A 25,272-nucleotide genomic window follows, 5' to 3' on the forward strand; every position below is an offset into this window, starting at 1 on the left:
TATCAGTCACAAATTGTATATTGTTCACACACACACACACACACACACACACACACACACACACACACACACACTGACTGAGTATTTCGCTCTCAGATTCCAACTGCTGATTCATGTTTGGACATATAAATACTGTAAATCTACCAAATTGCTCACTTGAATATATGCAGTTTAAGGAACACATTTCCTGAAATATACTGTCTAGTGCAGTCAAACAATATTCATATATTGGCAATATCAGAGACTCACTTGGACTCTTACATCCAGAGTCATTTTCCAGCAAAACAACGTAAGGACTTAATGTTGAATGGATTAGAGGCACTATGGGCACAGGTGCATTGACCACATTTGAAACCTATACTAGTTGGTTGCTGCTATAGGCCACCTAGTGCTGATGTAAAATATCTTGATGTAATTTGCGAAATGTTGGATAAGGTATCTAATGAAAATTGGGAAATATATTTTTGGGGAGATATAAATATAGATTTTTTTTAACACCAATATCCAATCAGAAAGAAATGTATTTCTGTTGCCAATGTACGTATGTAACCTGACCCAAGTTATGACATTATACCAACCAGAACGTTCACTAATAGGTCCGGTATCACATCATCAACTTGTATCGATCACATTTTTACTAACATGCCTGAACATTGTTCTAATGCTGTATCAGTGGCACGAGGCTGTAGTGATCATAACTTGGTTGCACTCACTAGGAAAACTAAAATAGCAAAGGCTGCCACTAAGGTAATCTATCGAACGTCCTACAGAGGGTTCAATCAGGACTTATTTGTGGATGAGATTAAGAATGTGCAATGGTTAGAAGTATGAAATGTCACTTCTTCTTTAAGAGGCTCCTCTGTCCTCCACTCGTTACCTGTATTAATGGCACCTGTTTGAACTTGTTACCAGTATAAAAGACACCTGTCCACAACCTCAAACAGTCACACTCCAAACTCCACTATGGCCAAGACCAAAGAGCTGTCAAAGGACACCAGAAACAAAATTGTAGACCTGCACCAGGCTGGGAAGACTGAATCTGCAATAGGTAAGCAGCTTGGTTTGAAGAAATCAATTGTGGGAGCAATTATTAGGAAATGGAAGACATACAAGACCACTGATAATCTCCCTCGATCTGGGGCTCCACGCAAGATCTCACCCCGTGGGGTCAAAATGATCACAAGAACAGTGAGCAAAAATCCCAGAACCACATGGGGGGACCTAGTGAATGACCTGCAGAGAGCTGGGACCAAAGTAACAAAGCCTACCATCAGTAACACACTACGCCGCCAGGGACTCAAATCCTGCAGTGCCAGACGTGTCCCCCTGCTTAAGCCAGTACATGTCCAGGCCCGTCTGAAGTTTGCTAGAGAGCATTTGGATGATCCAGAAGAAGATTGGGAGAATGTCATATGGTCAGATGAAACCAAAATATAACTTTTTGGTAAAAACTCAACTCGTCGTGTTTGGAGGACAAAGAATGCTGAGTTGCATCCAAAGAACACTATACCTACTGTGAAGCATGGGGTTGGAAACATCACGCTTTGGGGCTGTTTTTCTGCAAAGGGACCAGGATTGACTGATCCGTGTAAAGGAAAGAATGAATGGGGCCATGTTTGGTGAGATTTTGAGTGAAAACCTCCTTCCATTAGCAAGGACATTGAAGATGAAACGTGGCTGGGTCTTTCAGCATGACAATGATCCCAAACACACCGCCCGGGCAACGAAGGAGTGGCTTCGTAAGAAGCATTTCAAGGTCCTGGAGTGGCCTAGCCAGTCTCCAGATCTCAACCCCATAGAAAATCTTTGGAGGGAGTTGAAAGTCCGTGTTGCCCAGCAACAGCCCCAAAACAGCACTGCTCTAGAGGAGATCTGCGTGGAGGAATGGGCCAAAATACCAGCAACAGTGTGTGAAAACCATGGGAAGACTTACAGAAAACGTTTGACCTCTGTCATTGCCAACAAAGGGTATATAACAAAGTTTTGAGATAAACTTTTGTTATTGACCAAATACTTATTTTCCACCATAATTTGCAAATAAATGCATAAAAAATCCTACAATGTGATTTTCTGGATTTTTTTTCTCATTTTGTCTGTCATAGTTGAAGTGTACCTATGATGAACATTACAGGCCTCTCTCATCTTTTTAAGTGGGAGAACCTGCAAAATTGGTGGCTGACTAAATACTTTTTTTGCCCCACTGTATATGCTTGCTGATGATCCCCAATTGAATTTGCGATGAATAGAACGCATGTAGAGCAAGTGAAAAAAACTAAAGTATTAGGTGTCTTGTTGGACGCAGCTTTATCATGGTCAGGACACATAGATAACATTGTTATTAAGATGGGTAAGGGAATTGCTTTTACAAGAAAATGTTCAGAGTATGTGATATCTAGTACTCTGAATCAGGTGATTCAATCCCTGGTCCTATCACACTTAGAGCACTGTCCAGTTATAAGGTCTTCTGCAGCAAAGAATGATATAACAAAAAATGTCAAAATGGCTCAAAACAGGGCTGCCAGATTGATTAGCTCTTCATTGCTCTATCCGTATGAATATGAATATGATCAATATGATCAGGGCATCTAAGACAGCCCAAGCCAAGGACAAATCACCTTAAATTGACAGTTTTATATAGAAAGCATCAACTGAATGTTTAATGTGTTTCCTGTCAGGTATTTTAATTGTCTGTATTGTTTATTTGTTACATTTTTGTAAAGTCTTAATTTGTAATTGTTTGTAATGTCTTATTCATTGGTGTTGGACCCCAGGAAGATTAGCTAACGCTATGGTGTTAGCTAATGTGGAACCTAATAAAAATGCACAAATGTACAACTCATCCCATACCATCTCAATTGGGTTGAGGTCGGGTGATTGTGGAGGCCAGGTCATCTGATGCAGCACTCCATCACTCTCCTTGGTCAGATAGCCCTTACACAGCCTGGAGGTGTATGTTGGGTCATTGTCCTGTTGAAAAACAAATGATAGTCCCACTAAGCCCAAACCAGATGGGATGGCGTATCGCTGCAGAATGCTGTGGCAGCCATGCTGGTTAAGTGTGCCTTGAATTCTAAATAAATCACAGACAATGTCAGCAGCAAAGCACCCCCACACCTCCTCCTCCATGCTTCACAGTGGGAACCACACATGTGGAGATCATCCGTTCACCTACTCCGCGTCTCACACAGCGGGTTGGAACCAAACATCTCAAATCAGACCAAAGGACAGATTTCCACGGGTCTAATGTCCATTGCTCGTGTTTCTTGGCCCAAGCAAGTCTCTTATTATTATTGGTGTCCTTTGGTAGTGGTTTCTTCCAATTCGACCATGAAGGCCTGATTCACGCAGTCTCCTCTGAACAGTTGATGTTGAGATGTGTCTGTTACCTGAACTCTGTGAAGCATTTACTTGGGCTGCAATTTCTGAGGCTGTAACTCTAATGAACTTATCATCTGCAGCAAAGGTAACTCTGGGTCTTCCTATCCTGTGGCGGTCCTCATGAGAGCCAGTTTCATCATAGCGCTTGATGGTTTTTGTGACTGCACTTGAAGAAACTTTCAAGAAAAGTTCTTGAAATGTTCCGTATTGACTGACCTTCATGTCTTAAAGTAATGAAGGACTGTCGTTTCTCTTTGCTTATTTGAGCTGTTCTTGCCATATTATGGACATGGTGTTTTACCAAATAGGGCTATCTTCTGTATACTACCCTTACCTTGTCACAACACAAGTGATTGGCTCAAACCCATTAAGAAGGAAAGAAATTCCACAAATGAACTTTTACCAAGCCACACCTGTTAATTGAAATGCATTCCAGGTGACTACCTCATGAAGTTGGTTGAGAGAATGTCAAGAGTGTGCAAAGCTGTCATCAGGCAAAGGGTGGCTATTTGAAGAATATCAAATATAAAATATATTTTGATTTGTTTAACACTTTTTTGGTTACTACATGATTCCATGTGTGTTATTTCATAGTTGTGATGTCTTCACTATTATTCTACAATGTAGAAAATAGTACAAATAAAGAAAAACCCTTGAATGAGTAGGGGTCCAAACTTTTGACTTGTACTGTATGTTTTCAAAACTGTTATGATTCCATGAATTCTGATTATTTCCAGGGATACACAACATCCTGAAATATGTAGATAGATTTGTTAGAAACAATACTATATTTCCCTTGACATAGTAATGCTGAATGTTATTTTTTTTAAACAGCTAAATTTACCCCACTCTCCCCTAGACCATGACAATCAGATTGGCTACAATGACTATTCAGGGTCATAGGTGAACAAACATGTGATATTAAGTTCAAAGGGCAACTTTACAAACATCTGAACTTCAATCATTGTCCTTTGTTAGTTATTTTCACAAAGAGCTAGAGGGATGGCAAGTTTATGAAAGCCTGTACCAATACCAGACGTGAATAGTACACGGCGTACTCTCTCATTTCAGAATTTTTCATGTAGTTTACTGTCATCATTGTTGAAACGTTGCGGCAGTAAACTAGGTCTGTAGGCTGTACATACTGTAGAATAGAGCCATAGCGCTACAACATCCGGGCATTCCTCAGCCTGCGCAGAAACGGAATGGCGGAGGTAAGTAAGCAAAAGGACTTGGGTAGGAATGTGAGGACTAAATGATACTGGAACAGCTCTGAGTTTGAGAGCCTCTGTCGTCCAAGACGGTAGCTATCGATGTTTACAATCGTATCAACGGGTTACAGAAGGTTGTGAATGTAATATGTGTTGATAATTAAGGAAGTAAAATGGGGGCATTTTGTCCCAGGCTCGCCTCTCCGCGTTCTTCGCATTAAAGAGCCATTCCCAATTTGCCGGATAGTGCGCTATAGAACACAATCCGAGACCACCTCGACAGTGGTGCTGAAGAAATGGTCCAGGTGTGCTCCGTTAGTAATGTATTTTGACTGCAAACTTTGAGAGAAGTCCGAATTATTTCAGATACCCTGTCGGTGTGTTTTCGGGTGGAAACGCAATAGCCAGAACTATTTCCTTCTCTCGCGTGCCATTTGTGAGTCAGAGGAAGGAACGTTCAGCACCAAGTTACAGGAAAGCGCCCTGGTCATTGCGTCCTGAAGTGGAGTGGACCAAGCTTTTCAAAGTTAAAATGGCCATAAACGTACCTGTCACTAATGTATTGTTTGTGAGAGTTTTTGCCCAAAAGAGTTTTAAGTAGACCACAGCTGTATTTGAAAACTAACTCTTGACTGTTGGTTCATAGGTCAACTCTATTTTAATGGATTTTCTATTTTGACAAAAAGTCTAATTCAGTTTTTCTAATACCATTAGTGTCCACTGTTGTATTAACTTCAACCATTCTTTAATTCACGAGTGGTCGTAAGGCGACTTTGAATTACAGAACAAGTCAAAAAGACTTGTAACACTTTACACAACAGCAGGTAAGCCTATAATGTATTGCCTGAGAGCCATTGTATATCAGATATACGTATACCATGGGTATGACAAAACATTTATTTTTACTGTTCTAATAACGTTGGTAACCATTTTATAACAGCAATAAGGCACCTCAGGGTTTTGTGATATATGGCCTATATACCACGGCTAAGGGCTGTATCCAGGCACTCGTGCATATGAACAGCCCTTAGCTGTGGTATATTGGCCATATGCCACACCCCCTCGGGCCTTATCGCTTAGTTATACTGCTATAATGCATTGTAGGGCTTGTCATTAGCATGTATGACAGGCCTTATAATGTTTTATTATAATCGCATAATGATCCTGACTAAATAAAAGCCATGTTGAGTTGACACTTGACTGTTTGTGCACAAATTTGTTTACATCACCGTTAGTGAGCATTTTATCCTTAGTCAAGATAATCCATCCACCTGACAGGTGTGGTATATCAAGAAGCTGATTAAACAGCATGATCATTACACCGTTTTGTCACACAACACAATGTCACAGATGTCTCAATTCTTGAGGGAGTGTGCAATTGGCATGCTGACTGCAGGAATTTCCAACAGAGCTTTTGCCAGAGAATTTAATGTATTTCTCAACCATAAGCCGCCTCCAATGTCGTTTTAGAGAATTTGATAGTACGTTCAACCAGCCTCACAACCGCAGACCACGTTTAACCACACCAGCCCAGGACCTCCACATCTTGCTTCTTCACCTGCGGGATCGTCCAAGGGGGAGGGGTGGGAGTGCTGAGGAGAATTTCTGTCTATAATAAAGCCCTTTTGTAGGGAAAAACTCGTCCTTATTAGCTGGGCCTGGCTCCCGAGTGGGTCGACCTGGCTCCCAAGTGGGTGGGCCTAACCTCTCCAAGGCCCACCCATGGATGCGCCCCTGCCCAGTCATGTGAAATCCATAGATTAGGGCATTATTTATTTATTTCAAATGACTGATTTCCTTATATTTACTGTAACTAATTCAAATCTTTGAAATTGTTGCATGTTGCGTGTATATTGTTGTTCAGTATATAATGGAATGAACAGGGATCAAGCACCAACTGGTCCTCCACGATGGTAACCCTTTGTGTGTGTGTGTTTTAGCTAGTTCGATGGGCTCTGGAGATCACAGACGCAGCCTAGTGGGGATCCTGAGGCAGGGCTATGAGGAGTCCAGGGCCCTAGTGGAGCTGCAGAACAGCCTGGGGGCCTCGCAGTCACAGGGCCGCCCAATGAAGATGGCAGCACGTCCCCAAAATGTGAGTACAGCTCCTCTGGCATCTGGTGTGGTGTGTTGACCCATTAGAGGCAGCAGTAGGCAACCACAACTTTAGTGCTGGGCTGGGACAAAAGCCTGACCTCACTGCATCCCTCTAGACCAGGAGTGAATAATATTGTCAATTATTCCATAATGTGATGAATTAATGCAGGGCAAAGGCTGGCCTGGGGGCTGTATGCAGCCCGCGACCTGAGTCAATACAGCCTGCGGGAATCATGCTCAGATCACATGAAGAATTTGCTATAGTAACGTTTTTAAAAATATATTTGTTATTCAAATTAAAAGCCCAATGAATACCCGCGTTTGTGTCATTATTTAACTCACACCACTTGTGGGACATTTATTTTGAAGGCACGTATAAATAACAACTGCACAAGGACAGACAGTGACTGACAGGCTGACACACGTCACAGTTACAAATAGTAGCTAGCTAGAAATTGAGCAAACATTTTTTTTCAAAGATTAAAAAAAAGGAACGTAAACAATGAATGTAGGGTGTTCCAGCAAGAGTGGACATCTAAATATGTATTTATTGAGGTATCAGGGAAAGCGGTGTGCTTAGTGTGCAAAGAGCATCGCTGTCTTGAAAGACCACAACTTCTCCCGACACTTCCAGACAAAGCATGTAGAGAAATATAGGAATATGTCTTCTGAGCAGAGGGCAAGTGTATCGAAAGAGTTGCTTTCACAGTTGCAAAAGCAAGCAAGGACTTTTCACAAAACTGCATTCAGCATACGACGGAATTGCGAGCGCTATCTTTGTACTGTATACAAATACCTAGGTGTCTGGTTAGACTGTAAACTCTCCTTCCAGACTCACATTAAGCATCTCCAATCCAAAATTAAATCTAGAATTGTCTTCCTATTTCGTAACAAAGCATCCTTCACTCATGCTGCCAAACATACCCTCGTAAAACTGACTATCCTACCGATCCTTGACTTCGGCGATGTCATTTTCAAAATAGCCTCCAACACTACTCAGCAAATTGGATGCATTCTATCACAGTGCCATCTGTTTTGTCACCAAAGCCCCATATACTACCCACCACTGCGACCTGTATGCTCTCGTTGGCTGGCCCTTGCTTCATATTCAAACCCACTGGCTCCAGGTCATCTATAAGTCTTTGCTAAGTTAAGCCCCGCCTTATCTCAGCTCACTGGTCACCATAGCAGCACCCACCCATAGCAAGCGCTCCAGCAGGTATATTTCACTGGTCACCCCCAAAGCCAATTCCTCCTTTGGCAGCCTTTCCGTACAGTTCTCTGCTGCCAATGACTGGAACGAATTGCAAAAATCACTGAAGCTGGAGACTTATATCTCCCTCACTAACTTTAAGCATCAGATGTCAGAGCAGCTCACAGATCATTGCACCTGTACATAGCCCATCTGTAAATAGTCCATCCAACTACCTCATCCCCATATTGTTATTTTTTTTCTCCTTTGCACCCCAGTATCTCTACTTGTACATTCATCTTCTGCACATCTATCATTCCAGTGTTTAATTGCTAAATTGTAATTACTTCGCCACTAAGGCCTATTTATTGCCTTACCTCCCTATTCTTACCCCATTTGCACACACTGTATATATATTTTTTCTATTGTGTTATTGATTGTACTATTGTTTATCCCATGTGTAACTCTATGTTGTTTTTGTCACACTGCTTTGCTTTATCTTGGCCAGGTCGCAGTTGTAAATGAGAACTTGTTCTCAACTGGCTTACCTGGTTAAAATAAGGTGAAATATATTGTTTTTTAAAAATAGGCCCACAAAATGTCTAAACATAGCAAGCCATTCACTGAGGGCGAATTCATTAAATAATGTTTAATTGACTGTAGCAATACTTTGCCCCGACGAGAAAGAGCTGTTTAAAATGTTTTCGTGTTAAGACAGTGACAGTGCGTGTTGTGGACATTGCAGAGAATATGGAACAACAGTTGAAAGACAAGGTAAATGTGGATTTCCCTCAACTGCAAGATAAAGAATGGTTGGCTGATTTTGCCTTCACCGTGGACATCATGGCCCTCATGAATTAGCTGAATTCCAAACTACAAGGGAAGGGCCTTTTTGCACATCAGATGTACAGCCTTGTAAAAAGCCTTCAAGGGAAAATTACTCCTCCTGACCCGCCAAGTAGAAGCCAACAATCTCACCCACCTTCCGACACTACTAGTCTGTTCCCTATCAGATGCCCAGCAGGAGAAGTATACATCGCTGTGGCGTGCTTTGAACGGTGAGAATTCTCGTCATTTTGAGGATCAGAACATTGGAAAATGACATGCTGTTGGTTTCCTCTCCTTCCACCTTTAATGTGGATAATGCTCCCACTGACCTGCAACTTGAGCTTATCGATCTTCAGTCTGATGCAGAGATTGCAGAACTATTCAAAACAATGTCACTTTCGAGGTTCTATGCATCTCTCGATGAACAAAACTTTCCAAAGTCCTGCTCAGAAGATGTTTGTACTGTTTGGGTCAACCTATGTATGTGAACAGACATTTTTTTTTAAATATTTTGTAAAAATGTTACCCCCTTTTCTACACAATTTCGTGGTATCCAATTGTAAGTAGTTACTATCTTGTCTCATCGTTACGACTCCCGTACGGGCTCGGGAGAGACGAAGGTCAAAAGCCATGCGTCCTCCGAAACACAGCCCAACCTAGCCGCACTGCTTCTTAACACAGCGCGCATCCAACCCGGAAGCCAGCCGCACCAATGTGCACCTGGCGACCTGGTTTGCGTGCACTGCGCCCGGCCCGCCACAGGATTCGCTAGTGCGCGATGAGACAAGGATATCCCTACTGGCCAAACCCTCCCTAACCCGGACGACGCTAGGCCAATTGTGCGTCGCCCCACGGACCTCCCGGTCGCGGCCAGCTGCGACAGAGCCTGAGTGTCAGGTGGCACAGCTAGCACTGCGCCACCCTCATGAACAGACATTTTCAGTGATGAAATATAACAAGTCAAGGCACAGATCATCTCTTACTGACTCTCACCTCTCAGCAATCCTGCATATAGCAACATCAGAAACTATACATGACTTCACTGCTCTAGTCAATGCCCATCAGACTTAACACTAATTGTTTTATATATATATATTTACCCCTTTTTCTCCCCAATTGATAGTTACAGTCTTGTCTCATCGCTGCAACTTGAGAGCCATGCATCCCCCAAAGCACGACCCAACCAAGCCACACTGCTTCTTGACATAATGCCTGCTTAACCCAGAAGCCAGCCACACCAATGTGTCGGAGGAAACACTGTACACCTGGCGACTGTGTCAGCGTGCATGTGCCCGGCCCACCAGTCACTAGAGTGCGATACCCGTTAAAACCTGTTAGGAATTTGCGAATTTTCACAGCTTTTTGTTAAAAATCGCGCAACATTTCAGCGCCCTGCTATTCATGCCAGGAATATAGTATATGCATATGATTCGTATGTGTGGATAGAAAACACTCAGACGTTTCTAAAACTGTTTAAATCACGGCTGTGACTATAACAGAATGTGCGTTTCATCGAAAAGTGCAGGAAAATCTGATCACTGAAAATGGAAATAAATATCCGTGCGCCACTTCCAGGAATTGATAAAGGTGAACCGGAATAAATGAGGCTTAGGTTGCAGTACCTACAGCTTCCACACGATGTCTAGAGTCTTGTCATTTGATTCGGCTTTGATTCTTGGTCAAACCGACACAAGGGAACCGATTCCCTCCGGTCTCCGACCGGATGTTTTGGTTGAGATTTCTCCTGACATGTTTTCAAGACTGACACCTATCAAATTTACATCGCCTCCTGATGAATTTTATCGCTTATTAACGTGTACTAATACCTAAAGTTGCATTACAAAAGTATTTCGAAGTGTTTTGTGAAAGTTTATCGTCGACTTTTTTAATTTAAAAAAATGACGTTACGTTAGAAAAAGCTATTTTTTTCCGTTGTTCACACTGTATTCATAGATCGATATCTAGGCTATATATGGACCGATTTAATCGAAAAAAGACCCTAAATGATGTTTATGGGACATCTAGGAGTGCCAAGAAAGAAGCTCGTCAAAGGTAATGAATGTTTTATATTTTATTTCTGCGTTTTGGTTTGCGCCGGCTACCGCAAAATCTGTCGTGTTAGGTGACGTTGCACTATTTTGAGGGTGCATGCTATCAGATAATAGCTTCTCATGCTTTCGCGGAAAAGCATTTTACAAATCTGACTTGGTGGATAGATTCACAACGAGTGTAGCTTTAATTCAGTACATTGTATGTCCATTTTAATGAAAGTTTGAGTTTTATCAACCTCTATAGGTGGCGCTCTTGAACATTTCCACTGATTGATGTTCCCACCACGGGACCACGGCCCTAACAAGTTAACAAGAGTTCTGTCCGTGGTGCTGAATGCACAATGTACTTTTCCCTCCGTGTAGTTCATTGCATGTTTAATAATGAAAATGCCAACAAAAGGAGAACATGGATGTGGTGTATTTGTGTGCATGTAAAAGAAAAGTTAAATAAGTAGCATATCTGGACGTGATTTACAGTAGATATATCTATCAACACAGTCATACACATGATGTACAATCCTGTAATATGATTCTGGCCCGCGATGGAAAAAATATATTCTAATGTGGCCCTCCGTGAAAAATAATTGCTCTCTCGCTTTCTCTCTCTCCGTCTCTCTCTATAGGGTAGTGAGATTCCCCTGGAGGACCTGCTGTCTCTGTGTGGGTATGAGGTGTCTGATCCCCTCCTGCAGCAGGATAGGGAGCCCAACGAGCTAGCAGCCAGTCTGCCTGACATGACACTGGACAAGGTGAGACCTGGGTATAACTAGACATACCTGAGACTGGAGTAATCCACAGATAAAACTGTAAACACAGCCAGGAAAGCATTGCAGAAGGGGTGAACAACTCAGGCCCTCCAGTTCCAGTCTGGCTGATTTTTGTTTTTGTTTTGTTTCTTCCTAGTACTTAATTGATTAATATGTTAGTAAATCAAATCTAATTTTATTTTTCATATGCTTTGTCATATGCTCCGAAAGCTTACATACAACCTTAGTCAACAATGCAGAGTTTTTTTTAAAGTATAAAACATTTCTAAATAAACTAAAGGAAAAATAGTAGCATAATAACGAGTATATGTGCAAGTGGCCCGGTACCAAGTCAATGTACGGGTTAGTTGAGGTAATTGGGGTAATATGTCCATGTAGGTAGGTGTAAAGTGACTATGTATAGAAAATAAATAGAGTAGCAGCAGCATGTGTGTGTGGTGTCAATATGCCTGTGTCTTTGTCCGTGTGTGTGTGTTGGAGTGTTAGTGTAGTATGTGTGGGTGTGTGGTTAGAGTCCAGTGAGTGTACATCAAGCCTTTGCAAGAGAGTCATTGCATATACAGTGCATTGAAAAAGTATTCAGTATCCCCTTGACTTTTTCCACATTTTGTTGTTTCAGCCTTATTCTAGAATTGATTCAATAGTTTTTTTTCCCCTCTCATCAATCTACACACAATACCTCATAATGACAGAGCAAAAACAGTTTTTTGCAAATTTAATTAAAAAAAGCAAAAAAACTGAAATATCACATTTATATAAGTATTCAGACCCTTTACTCAGTACTTTGTTGAAGCACCTTTGTCAGCGATTTCTGCCTTGCGGCTACTTGGGAATGACGCTACAAGCTTGGCACACTTGTATTTGTGGAGTTTCTCCCATTCTTCTGTGCAGATCCTCTCAAGTTCTGTCAGGTTGGATGGGGTGCCTCACTGCACAGCTATTTTCTAGTCTCTCCATAGATGTTCGATCGGGTTCAAGTCTGTCTTTCTCTCTCTTTGAGTCAACTACTCACCTCAACTCATCAGGCTGGGCCACTCAAGGACATTCAGAGACTTGTCCTGAAGCCACTCCTGCTTTGTCTTGGCTGTCTGCTTAGGGTCGTTGTCCTGTTACGTGAACCTTCGAGCCTGTCTGAGGTCCTGAGCGCTCTGGAGCAGGTTTTCTTCAAGGATCTGTCTGTGCTTTGCTCCGTTCATCTTTCCCTTGATCCTGATTAGTCTCCCAGCCCGCTGAAAAACATCCCCACAGAATGATGCTGCAACCACCATGATTCACTGTAGGGATGGTGCCAGGTTTCCTCCAGACGTGACGATTGGCATTCAGGCCAAAAAGTTAAATCTTGGTTTCATCAGACCAGAGAATCTTGTTTCTCATGGTCTGGGAGTCCTTTAGGTAATTTTTGCCAAAACTCCAAGCGGGCTTTCATGTGCCTTTTACTGAGGAGTGGCTTCCGTCTGGCCGCTCTACCATCATGGCCTGATTGGTGGAGTGCTGCAGAGATGGTTGTCCTTCTGGATGGTTCTTTCATCTCCACAGAGCTGGAGCTCTGTCAGCGTGACCATCGGGTTCTTGGTCACCTCCCTCACCAAGGTCCTTCTCCCCTGATTGCTCAGTTTGGCTGTGCGGCCAGCTCAAGGAAGAGTCTTGGCGGTTCCAAATATCTTCCATTTATGAATAATGGAGGCCGCTGTGTTCTTGGGGACCTTCAATGCTGCAGAAATGTTTTGGTAGCCTTCCCCAGATCTGTGCCTCGACACAATCCTGTCTCTGAGCTCTATGTACAATTCCTTCGACTTCATGGCAGTGGGACCTTATATAAACAGCAGTGGCGGTCAGTGCCATTTATGATGAGGGAGGAAGATTTTTATTTTTATGAGCATGGCCTTATTTCTATTACAGCATGTTGGATGACTGTCATTCATATACCTTTCACCCAGCTTAATGTAACATTGATATGTTTAGGCTACTACATGATACTCAAAATCTCCCTATACCCATCATGAGTTTGCTACAACCTAGCCTATGAATTACATTTTACAACGTAGATGCACACAGGTCCAGAGAGAAATTTGAGATGACAGACAGTGACACATTGACAGACAGTGACTTTCAATACTGCCTTGCACATTCTTGCCTGCATCTAGCTATCTAGGTTGTAATCATTAGTCCAACAGTTGCAAACGAGAGTTTCAATTGAACAAATGATTTTTTATCCCTGTTTCGATTGCTTCCCTTTAAGAAACGTTTTTCAACAGAATCGGTGGAATGAATACACCCCTGATCACGCATAAACGCAGTTCATGTTCATAGCATTGTTATTCCTTCTCGCCTCTATGCACTCCCCTCCTCTCACCTTTGCCCTTCGTTTGTGGACTTCAATGAACAACACATCAGCTGTATGTGACCAGGCTAAAAAAAACTTTCCAAGCCAAACCATCTACATCGTTGTCCCCATATTAGCTAATCATGCAGTAATGTTGCAGTGCATAGTCAGTAAGCAGTTACACCGGTGGGCCCCAGTGGCAATAAATTAATAAAACCAAAAGCTTACCTTGACTTGGAAGAGTTACAGTGTTGTGTCGGATAGTCATAGCCAGCTAGCTAACATAGCATCCCTCTGGTTGAGCCAGGTGTTTGAGTAGCTAGCTAACTAGCCATCTGCATTTGCTAGCTAAGTAAGTGAAACTGAAGAAAAATGACACTCTCGCTCTCTCTCTTCTTAATTTTTTAAGAAATGTATTTGTTGAAAACTGTTCAACTATTGTCTTTCTCTCTCTTTGAGTCAACTACTCACCTCATCATGTTATGCACTGCTGTGCTAGCCAGCTGTAGCTAATGCTTTCAGTACTAGATTCATTCCCTGATCCTTTGATTGGGTGGACAACATGTCAGTTCATTGCTGCAAGAGCTCTGATAGGTTGCAGGACGTCCTCCGGAAGTTGTCATTATTTACTGTGTAAGTCTATGGAAGGGGGTGAGGACCAAGTGCCTCCTAGTTTTTGTATTGAAGTCAATGTACCAAGAGGAGGACGGAAGCTAGCTGTCCTCCGGCTACACCATAGTGCTACCCTACAGAGTGCTGTTGAGGCTACTGTAGACCTTCATTGCAAAACAGTGTGTTTTAATCAATTGTTTGGTGACGTGAATATATTTAGTATAGTTTTATTTAAAAAGGATAACTTTTTCAATGTTTTACCATTTTTATTTTTATGAAATTCACTGATGAGGATGGTCCTCCCTTTTCTCCTCTGAAGAGCCGCCACTGATAGACAGGTGTGTGCCTTTCCAAATCATGTCCAATCAATTGAATTTCTCAAGGATGAATGCACCTGAGCTCAATTTCGAGTGTCATAGCATAGGGTCTGAATATTTCTGTAAATAAGGTATTTCAGTTTATTTTTAATATATTTGCAAAAATGTCTAAAAACCTGTTTTTGCATTGTCATTATGGGCTATTGTGTGTATATAGTGATGAGGATTTTTTCACCATTGTGTCAGTGGCAAACTTAATTATGGTGTTGGAGTGGTGCGTGGCCACGCAGTCGTGGGTGAACAGGGTGTACAGGAGGGTACTAAGCACGCACCCCTGAGGGGCCCCGTGTTGAGGGTCAGCATGGCAGATGTGTTGTTGCCTACCCTCACCACCTGGGGTGGCCCATCGGGAAGTCCAGGATCCAGTTGCAAAGGTAGGTGTTCAGTCCCAGGGTCCTTAGCTTAGTGAGGAGCTTGGAGGGCACTATGGTGTTGAACCCTGGAACGTAGGCATTCCATTTGTCCAGGTGGGATAGGGCAGTTTGGAATGCAATAGAGATTGCGGCGTCTGTGGATCTGTTGGTGGCTGTATGCAAATTGGAGTGGGTCCAGAGTTGCTGGGATGCTGGTGTTGATGTGAGCCATGACCAGTCTTTCAAAGCATTTCATGGCTACAGATGCAAGTGCTACGTGGCGATAGTCATTTAGGCAGGTTACCTTGGCGTTTTTGGGCACATGGACTATGGTGGTTTGCTTGAAACATGTAGGTATTACGGACTGGGTTAGGGAGAGGTTAAAAATGTCAGTGAAGACACTTGCCAGCTGGTCAGCGCATACTCTGAGTATGCGTCCTGGTAATCCGTATTGCTCTGCGGCCTTGTGAATGTTAACCTGTTTAAAGGTCTTACTCACATCGGCTATGGAGAGTGTGATCACACAGTCGGTGCTCTCATGCATGGTTCATTTAGCTCGTGGTAGGCTCGCGTCACTGGGCGGTTCGTGGCTGGGTTTCCATTTGTAATCCGTGATAGTTTGCTAGCCCTGCCACATCCGACAAGCATTAGAGCTGTTGTAGGAGGATTCGATCTTAGTTATGTATTGACGCTTTGCCTATTTGATGGTTCGTTGATTGATGTTTCCTGGAATCCATTGCTTCTGGTTTGGTATTGGGTAACTGAACAGGCAGTTAACCCACTGTTCCCAGGCCGTCATTGAAAATAAGAATTTGTTCTTAACTGACTTGCCTGGTTAAATAAAGGTCAAATGAAAAAAAATGAAAATTGTACGTATGGTCACGGTGGGGATGACGTCGTCGATGAAGCCGGTGACTGATGTGGTATAATTGGTTATTGGTGCACCAACCTGGTTTTCCAAGCAGAAATCAATCACTAGTTAAAAGGCAAGAAGGAAAACCAGCATAGAGTACACTGTGATTGTCAAGGAGCTGTGCAGTTCTGCATTCAAGAGCATTATAGGATACATGTTCTGGCGTTGATATGATGTCTATTGATTCTTGTATGAGTAATTACAACTTGGCCCTTAAGGAATTGAGTTAAGATGGGCTCTAGATGCCCTATCTAGTCTACAAACACTCAGAAAACATGAAAAATACTAAATCACGTTTATGTATCATAAATTCCATTAACTTCATTGAGTGTGATGCTTAGAGAAGGTAGTGAACTATTCCATTGAGACAGTAATGGACTGTTCCATTCTTCCAGGAACAGATTGCTAAAGATCTGTTCTCAGGAGAGGATGAAGAGGAGTCATCAACTGATGACCTCACTCTCTCTGTCACCTCTCACGCCTCTGACCTCATCTTCCGCCGCCACCTAAGAGGTATGACCAATAATGTCAAATAGAGTATTAGGGCTGTGACGATACCAGTATCGCAATATTTTTTTCAATGACAAAAATGAAAAGCACCTGTATTGAAAGCACCTGCTTTCAATATACTTTGTATCCCTCATTTACTCAAGTGTTTCCTTTATTTTTGGCAGTTACCTTTTATATAATGGGTATGACACACTCCTACTTTTGGAGCACAGCTACCTCTTCCCGTAAACAGACCCCCACCCACCCAGCTCACCACTCAGGAGAATCCCTTTATCATATCACATCGATATATTTTTTGATGGCCTGAGGGCCCCTTTATGCCAAAACTAATTTGTTGTACCTTGAAGTTGTTAACTGGTGGTGTTATGAGAATGCTACATATTGATGTAATAAATGTTCCCATGTGCAAGCCCATTCCATGGCAGATGGAGACAAAGGCACCTTCGTCAGCTCCTCAGAAGATGTCTCAGATGATGATGACGACAACACCTCCATTCCATCCAATGATGAACGCAAGGTGAGACACTGGGGCCTACTGAACAGAGCTCAAATATTCTACAATTACTATTTAGGGAAATATAACAACCTGTTTTCTGTAGTGCCTTTGTGACTGACACTGTGGTTGTTATTTTTCCAGGACATCATGGTGGGCTCAATGTACCAAGCCAAAATCCCTCCTCTCAGCCCGTACTCATACCAGGAGAGAGGTAACCCCCAATTGACCCTTTCAGAATCCGTGTACATTTTGGATTAGTGTGTTGACACTTTGCCTCAGTCTCACACACATCCTTATACCTGTGTCTCTATCACTATCTTTCCATCTCCTGTTCCCAGTCTATGAGAATGAGGACCAGCTCCTGTGGACCCCAGACATGTTGCCAGGCCAGGCTGTAAAGGAGTTCTTGCTAAGTGCCCAGAGACGGGGAGGTCAGGACGGGGCTGTAGACACCCTCATCAACGGGGACATAATCAAAGACAATGAACAAGTAATGTAGTGGGTTGGGTCATTTACTTTATGTTCGTATTCTTATTGAAGTCGGAAGTTTACATACAAAAAATTACGTCTTAGGTCAGTTAGGATCACCACTTTATTTTAGAATGTGAAATGTCAGAATAATAGTACAGAGAATGATTTATTTGAGCTTTTATTTCTTTCATCACATTCCCAGTGGGTCAGAGGTTTACATGCTACCAAATACGAATTGAGTGTATTGCCTTTAAATTGTTTAACTTGGGTCAAACGATTTGGGTAGCCTTCCTCAAGCTTCCCACAATAAATTGGGTGAATTTTGGCCCATTCCTCCTGACAGAGCTGGTTTAACTAAGTCAGGTTTATAGGCCTCCTTTCTCGCACACACTTTCAGTTCTGCCCACATATTTTCGATAGGATTGAGGTCAGGGCTTTTGGATGGCCACTCCAATTCCTTGACATTGTAGTCCTTGCCACAACTTTGGAAGTATGCTTGGGGTCATTGTCCATTTGGGGTCATTGTCCATTTGGAAGACCCACCCGGTTGGGATGGTTTTCTTTTGGCTTGCAAGCCTCCCAATTTTTCCTCCAAAGATAACGATGGTCATTATGGCCAAACAGTTCTATTTTTGTTTCATCAGACTAGAGGACATTTCTCCAAAAAGTACGATCTTTGTCCCCATGTGCAGTTGCAAATCGTAGTCTGGCTTTTTTATGCGGTTTTGGAGCAGTGGCTTCTTCCTTGCTGAGCGGCCTTTCAGGTTATGTCGATATAGGACTCGTTTTACTGTGGATATAGATACTTTTTCCTCCAGCATCTTCATAAGAGTTTTTGCTGCTGTTCTGGGATTGATTTGCACTTTTCACACCAAAGTACGTTCATCTCTAGGAGACAGAACGCGTCTCCTTCCTGAGCGGTATGATGGCTGCGTGGTCCCATGGTGCTTATATTATTGTTTGTAAAGATGAATGTGGTACCTTCAGGTGTTTGGAAATTGTTCCCAAGGATGAACCAGACTTGTGGAGGTCTGCATTTGTTTTCTGAGGTCTTGGCTGATTTCTTTTGATTTTTCCAGGATGTTAAGCAAAGAGGCACTAAGTTTGAAGGTAGGCTTTGAAATATATCCACAGGTACACAGACTCAAATGATGTCAATTAGCCTATCAGAAGCTTCTAAAGCCATGACATAATTTTCTGGAATTTTCCAAGCTGTTTAAAGGCACAGTCAACTTAGTGTATGTAAACTTCTGACCCACTAGAATTGTGATACAGTGAATTATAAATTAAGTAATCTGTCTGCTAACCATTGTTGGAAAAATGAATTGTTTCATACATAAAGTAGATGTCCTAACCGACTTGCCAAAACTATAGTTTGTTAACAAAAAATGTGTGGAGTGGTTGAAAAAGGAGTTTTAATGACTCCAACCTAAGTGTATGTAAACTTCTGACTTCAACTGTATTTCTTATTGTTGTTGCATTGTCGAGGAGGAACCTGCAAGTAATCATTTAGTTGGACGGTGTATACCATATGTATCTTGTACATATGTACACTGAATGAACACTGAATGAACTTGAAACTGGGTGGTAAAGCAGAAACAGAGTGGGACTTAGTAGGGCTGGATCGTCATATGTAAATCTATTAACTTTGTTTGCATGTCGAGTGATTTCTGCACAGTTCATACTGTGGTTGAGGTCACAGACTTTTGTCACAACTGTTTGCTTCTTTTCTCTTTCTTTCCATCTCTCAGGCTCTGTATGAGCTGGTGAAATGCAGCTTTAATGCAGAGGAGGCACTGAGACGAATGCGCTTTAATGTGAAAGTATTCAGCGGTAAGACCGTCCACGACACATTTATTACTGATATATAGTAGGTTATATGTCATCTTACTCGTGGCAACAACTCTTTTAGATTTTATTAGGATCTCTTATAGTCCTCATTTAGACTAATCTTTCAAGAGTCTATTAACTCATATCAATGACTCATTAACGGCACCAAATTATTATTCAAATTTTTATATTTTTGGTATTTTACCCTTTTCTCCCCAATTTCGTGATATACAATTGCGATCCAATCACGACCTTGTCTCATTACCGCACACTCAACGGGCTCGGGAGAGGCAAAGGTCGATTCATGCGGCCTCCGATAACATTCCCCGCCAAACAGCGTTTCTTAACACCCGCCCGCTTAACCCGGAAGCCAGCTGCACCAATGTGTCAGAGGAAACACTGTTCAATTGACGACCTGCAGGCGCCCAGCCCGCCACAAGGAGTCACTAGAGCGCGATGAGCCAAGTAAACCCTCTCCTGGCCAAACCCTCCCCTAACCCGGATGACGCTAGGCCAATTGTGCGCCTCTCAATGGGACTCCCGGTCACGGCCGGTTGTGACAGCCTGGGATCGAACCCAGGTCTGTAGTGACAGCTCAAGCACTGTGATGCAGTGCCTTAGACCGCTGCGCCACTCGTGAGGCCGGCATCGAATTATCAATTGGAATTTCACATTTGAGGACAGACAGTGAAGCAACCACAATCCCTGTAGAGTCTTCTTAAGCAATAAGGCCTGAGTGGGTGTGGTATATAACCAATGTACCACGGCTAAAGCTGTTCTTATGCACGGCACAACGCGGAGTGCCTGGATACAGCCCTTAGCTGCGGTATATTGGTCATATATCACAAACCCCAGAGGTGCCTTATTGCTATTATCAACTGGTTACCAACGTAATTAGAGCAGTACAAATAAATGTTTTGTCATACCCGTGGTATACGGTCTGATATACCACGGCTGTCAGCCAATCAGCATCCAGGGCTCAAACTACCCCGTTTCTAAAACTCAATAACCACCCCTGTGTGTTAATTCTCTACAGCTGTTTAGTCTCTGAATGATGCTAGTATTCTACATTTCAGAGAATTAAAAATAAACATTTTGTGTGGGACCGTGGAACTTCTTTGGTTTCTTTGAAGCTTAATCTTTGCTTTCCCTTCGAAATTCTATTATTTGATAGACCCACTACGAACCCTTGTTACCAACAACTTAAAAATACACTTATATATTTGCCTAGGTCAAATATTTCAGCTAAATCCCAGGGTTTGTAATCGTATTCATATCAGCAGTCCTACTCTGAAAACCTTTTTGAATCTGTCATCTAGTGCCGGGACGATACAAGTATCGCGATACTCGTTAGTGTCGTGGCAAGAAAACAAAACACGAAGCGGGTGTAACTTCTTTAGGAAAACAGCCCTAATTTTGGAAACAAACATCATTATGTTTGCTTTGGTCAGTCCCTGGATGGGAGACTAGATGCTGCTGGAAGTGGTGTTGGAGGGCCAGTAGGAGGCACTATTTCCTCTGGTCTAAAAACAAAATATCCCAATTCCCAGTGAATGGGGACACTGCCCTGTGTAGGATGGGATGTTAAACAGGTGTCCTGACTCTCTGAGGTCATTAAAGATCACATGGCACGTATTGTAAGAGTAGGGGTGTTAACCCCGGTGTCCTGGCTAAATTCCCAATCTGGCCCTCAAACCATCACGGTCACCTAATAATCCCCAGTTTACAATTGGCTCATTAATCCCCCTCCTCTCCCCTGTAACTATTCCCCAGGTCGTTTCTGTAAATGAGAATGTGTTCTCAGTCAACGTACCTGGTCAAATAACATAATAAATAAATACATGTTGTCATCCAGAATCACATGAATTTATATTCCAATTTATAGCACATAATATTTTACATACAAAGGACCAGAGAGTTAGTTCTGCTTCGTTATTGCGATACTAGTATCGTCCTAGGCCTACTGTCATCTTGACTAACGCTACAAGTAGTTTTTGATCCTGCATTTCTGCCGCACACATCCAAGCTGGAAGTGTAGTAAAGCCCTGCTTGGGCATTCATTGTAAGCCCGAGCCTGTTAGTAAATCCATTAGCTGCTCTTCTCTGTCTGTCACACGCTCCCTGCGCGCAGCTCGCTCTGCTCATGGCTCTTTGAGTCTGTGAGTATCCATAGCAATGGCTCAGTCATCAATGAAGAGTCATGAGAGAGCAGTTCGCAGTTACCTACTTTTCGTCACTCTAAACTCAGACAACTCAAGGAACATTTATTATTTTCTGTTAAATAATGTCTCCTGTTTTATATTTGACGAGGTTGAAGCACTTCTGACACCATGTTATGATCTTAGTCTCTGTACTGCGTAGCAGAGCACAAGCAAATGGCTCAGCTTCAAAATGTTAGTGATCAATTTAGTGATATGTGAGCCCTGCTCATACCCTAGTTATCGATGAAAAAACAGCCCCTACCTGGCCCTTAACCCAATGTGTAATGTCGGGGGTCAGGTAGCAGAGCTCTAGAGTGTAGGTTAAAATGTAGCCTATTGTGCCCTCTCCAGTGTAGGCTGACAAATCTACCAAATTACATTTGTTGCCTATGTTTTAGGCTTAATGCGGGTTTAGGCTTAATGCCAAGCGTCGGCTGGAGTGGTGTAAAGCTCGCCGCCATTTACATTTACATTTAAGTCATTTAGCAGACGCTCTTATCCAGAGCAACTTACAAATTGGTGCGTTCACCTTATGACATCCAGTGGAACTGCCACTTTACAATAGTGCATCTAAATATTTTAAGGGGGGAAGGATTACTTTATCCTATCCTAGGTATTCCTTAAAGAGGTGGGGTTTCAGGTGTCTCCGGAAGGTGGTGATTGACTCCGCTGTCCTGGCGTCGTGAGGGAGTTTGTTCCACCATTGGGGGGCCAGAGCAGCGAACAGTTTTGACTGGGCTGAGCGGGAACTGTACTTCCTCAGTGGTAGGGAGGCGAGCAGGCCAGAGGTGGATGAACGCAGTGCCCTTGTTTGGGTGTAGGGCCTGATCAGAGCCTGGAGGTACTGAGGTGCCGTTCCCCTCACAGCTCCGTAGGCAAGCACCATGGTCTTGTAGCGGATGCGAGCTTCAACTGGAAGCCAGTGGAGAGAGCGGAGGAGCGGGGTGACGTGAGAGAACTTGGGAAGGTTGAACACCAGACGGGCTGCGGCGTTCTGGATGAGCTGTAGGGGTTTAATGGCACAGGCAGGAGCCCAGCCAACAGCGAGTTGCAGTAATCCAGACGGGAGATGACAAGTGCCTGGATTAGGACCTGCGCCGCTTCCTGTGTGAGGCAGGGTCGTACTCTGCGGATGTTGTAGAGCATGAACCTACAGGAACGGGCCACCGCCTTGATGTTATTTGAGAACGACAGGGTGTTGTCCAGGATCACGCCAAGGTTCTTAGCGCTCTGGGAGGAGGACACAATGGAGTTGTCAACCGTGATGGCGAGATCATGGAACGGGCAGTCCTTCCCCGGGAGGAAGAGCAGCTCCGTCTTGCCGAGGTTCAGCTTGAGGTGATGATCCGTCATCCACACTGATATGTCTGCCAGACATGCAGAGATGCGATTCGCCACCTGGTCGTCAGAAGGGGGAAAGGAGAAGATTAATTGTGTGTCGTCTGCATAGCAATGATAGGAGAGACCATGTGAGGTTATGACAGAGCCAAGTGACTTGGTGTATAGCGAGAATAGGAGAGGGCCTAGAACAGAGCCCTGGGGGACACCAGTGGTGAGAGCACGTGGTGAGGAGACAGATTCTCGCCACGCCACCTGGTAGGAGCGACCTGTCAGGTAGGACGCAATCCAAGCGTGGGCCGCGCCGGGAGATGCCCAACTCGGAGAGGGTGGAGAGGAGGATCTGATGGTTCACAGTATCGAAGGCAGCCGATAGGTCTAGAAGGATGAGAGCAGAGGAGAGAGAGTTAGCTTTAGCAGTGCGGAGCGCCTCCGTGATACAGAGAAGAGCAGTCTCAGTTGAATGACTAGTCTTGAAACCTGACTGATTTGGATCAAGAAGGTCATTCTGAGAGAGATAGCGGGAGAGCTGGCCAAGGACGGCACGTTCAAGAGTTTTGGAGAGAAAAGAAAGAAGGGATACTGGTCTGTAGTTGTTGACATCGGAGGGATCGAGTGTAGGTTTTTTCAGAAGGGGTGCAACTCTCGCTCTCTTGAAGACGGAAGGGACGTAGCCAGCGGTCAGGAATGAGTTGATGAGCGAGGTGAGGTAAGGGAGAAGGTCTCCGGAAATGGTCTGGAGAAGAGAGGAGGGGATAGGGTCAAGCGGGCAGGTTGTTGGACTCTGGAGCAGTAGAAACACGTTCTCTGGAGTGATGAATCACGCCTCACCATATGGCAATCCGAATGCCAGGAGAACGCTACCTGCCCCAATGCATAGTGCCAATTGCAAAGTTTGGTGGTGGAGGAATAATGGTCTGGCGCTGTTTTTCATGGTTCGCGTCCTTCAGTTCCAGTGAAGGGACTTCTTAATGCTATAGCATACAATGACATTCTAGACGATTCTGTGCTTCCAACTTTGTGTTAACAGTTTGGGGAAGGCCCTTTCCTGTTTCAGCATGACAATCCCCCTGTGCACAAAGTGAGGTCCATACAGAAATGGTTTGTCAAGATCGGTGTGAAAGGTCTTGACTGGCTTTCACAGAGCCCTGACCTCAACCCAATCGAACACCTTTGTAATGAATTGGAACGCCGACTGTAAGCCAGGCCTCATTGCCCAGCATCAGTGTCCAACCTCACTAATGCTCTTGTGGCTGAATGGAAGCAAGTCCCCGCAGCAATGTTCCAACATCTAGTGGAAAGCCTTCCCAGAAGAGTGGAGGCTGTTGTAGCAGCAAAGGGGGACCAACTCCATATTAATGCCCATGATTTTGGAATGAGATGTTCGACGAGCAGGTGTTCATATACTTTTGGTAATTTAGTGTAGCTAGATAATGGAAATCAAGCAGTCAGGAGTTTGTTTGATTTTTAAAAAACAATCTTTATTTAACTAGGCAAGTCAGTTACAATGACGGCCTACCCCGGCCAAACCCGGACGACGCAGGGCCAGTTGTGCGCCGCCCCACTGCGGTGGTCTAAGGGTGAATGGATTAATAGTAATCATCTTGACGTGGTTAGCTCCTGTAATATAACTCCAAAACAATTAATTTAAGTCTGTTCAGAGACAACTGCTGTTGTCTTCTGTGCAGAGGAGCTGTGTGCCTGGAGCGAGGAGGAATGTCGAAACTTTGAACATGGCTATCGAGTTCATGGGAAGAACTTCCACCTCATTCAGGCCAATAAGGTGAGCAGCACAGAAACTACCAACGTCAGGTTTGGGGCGACCCTGATTTGCTACAAAGTTGAAATTCTCTTTTTTTAAGTAATGGCCAAGACTGGCATAGCCTGTGCAAACCTGCTTGTCTCCATTGATCAGACAAAAAAACTCACTGATTCATACCATAGCAAACAGTAAACCACACTATGTTTATATGTCAGGTACGCACGCGTTCGGTGGGGGAGTGTGTGGAGTATTACTACATGTGGAAGAAGTCGGATCGACACGAGTACTTCACCCAGCAGACCACTAAGCTGGGCCGCAAGAAGTACAGTCTGCAGTCAGGGAGCATGTGAGTAGCACTGCAGATATGACCTTGTCTCAACCTGAGAGTCAAGCCCCATTTCAATGCCAGCTGAGTTGGCAAATACTACCATCAAGTTGAGTAAAGTTTAGAATTGCAGGCACTACTATGACACTACCATCAAGTTGTTGTCATGATCATCTCCTTAGCCTGGCATCATTCCCAGAATAATATCTTATTTCAATAGAGCGCAGGAAAAGGAAA

At 43.5% G+C, this 25,272-nt stretch overlaps 1 protein-coding gene across 2 annotated transcripts in view; it reads left to right on the top strand.

Moving 5' to 3' along the window:
• Window positions 1-4,332: 4,332 nt before the first annotated feature.
• Window positions 4,333-25,272, top strand: part of LOC115144911 (mesoderm induction early response protein 2-like) — a 33,980-nt gene continuing 13,040 nt past the window's right edge. For both annotated transcript variants that reach the window (XM_029686041.1, XM_029686042.1), the window contains exons 1-10: window positions 4,333-4,592; window positions 6,530-6,684; window positions 11,381-11,506; window positions 16,498-16,615; window positions 17,023-17,129; window positions 17,250-17,319; window positions 17,447-17,598; window positions 19,331-19,412; window positions 24,637-24,731; window positions 24,926-25,056. In XM_029686041.1, the coding sequence (XP_029541901.1) occupies window positions 6,538-6,684; window positions 11,381-11,506; window positions 16,498-16,615; window positions 17,023-17,129; window positions 17,250-17,319; window positions 17,447-17,598; window positions 19,331-19,412; window positions 24,637-24,731; window positions 24,926-25,056 (1,028 nt within the window). In that variant the 5' untranslated portion in view covers window positions 4,333-4,592; window positions 6,530-6,537. The remainder of the gene's footprint in view (window positions 4,593-6,529; window positions 6,685-11,380; window positions 11,507-16,497; window positions 16,616-17,022; window positions 17,130-17,249; window positions 17,320-17,446; window positions 17,599-19,330; window positions 19,413-24,636; window positions 24,732-24,925; window positions 25,057-25,272) is intronic.

The sequence above is a fragment of the Oncorhynchus nerka genome, linkage group LG17, assembly GCF_034236695.1.
Source record: "Oncorhynchus nerka isolate Pitt River linkage group LG17, Oner_Uvic_2.0, whole genome shotgun sequence".
NCBI classification, from domain to species: Eukaryota; Metazoa; Chordata; class Actinopteri; order Salmoniformes; family Salmonidae; genus Oncorhynchus; species Oncorhynchus nerka.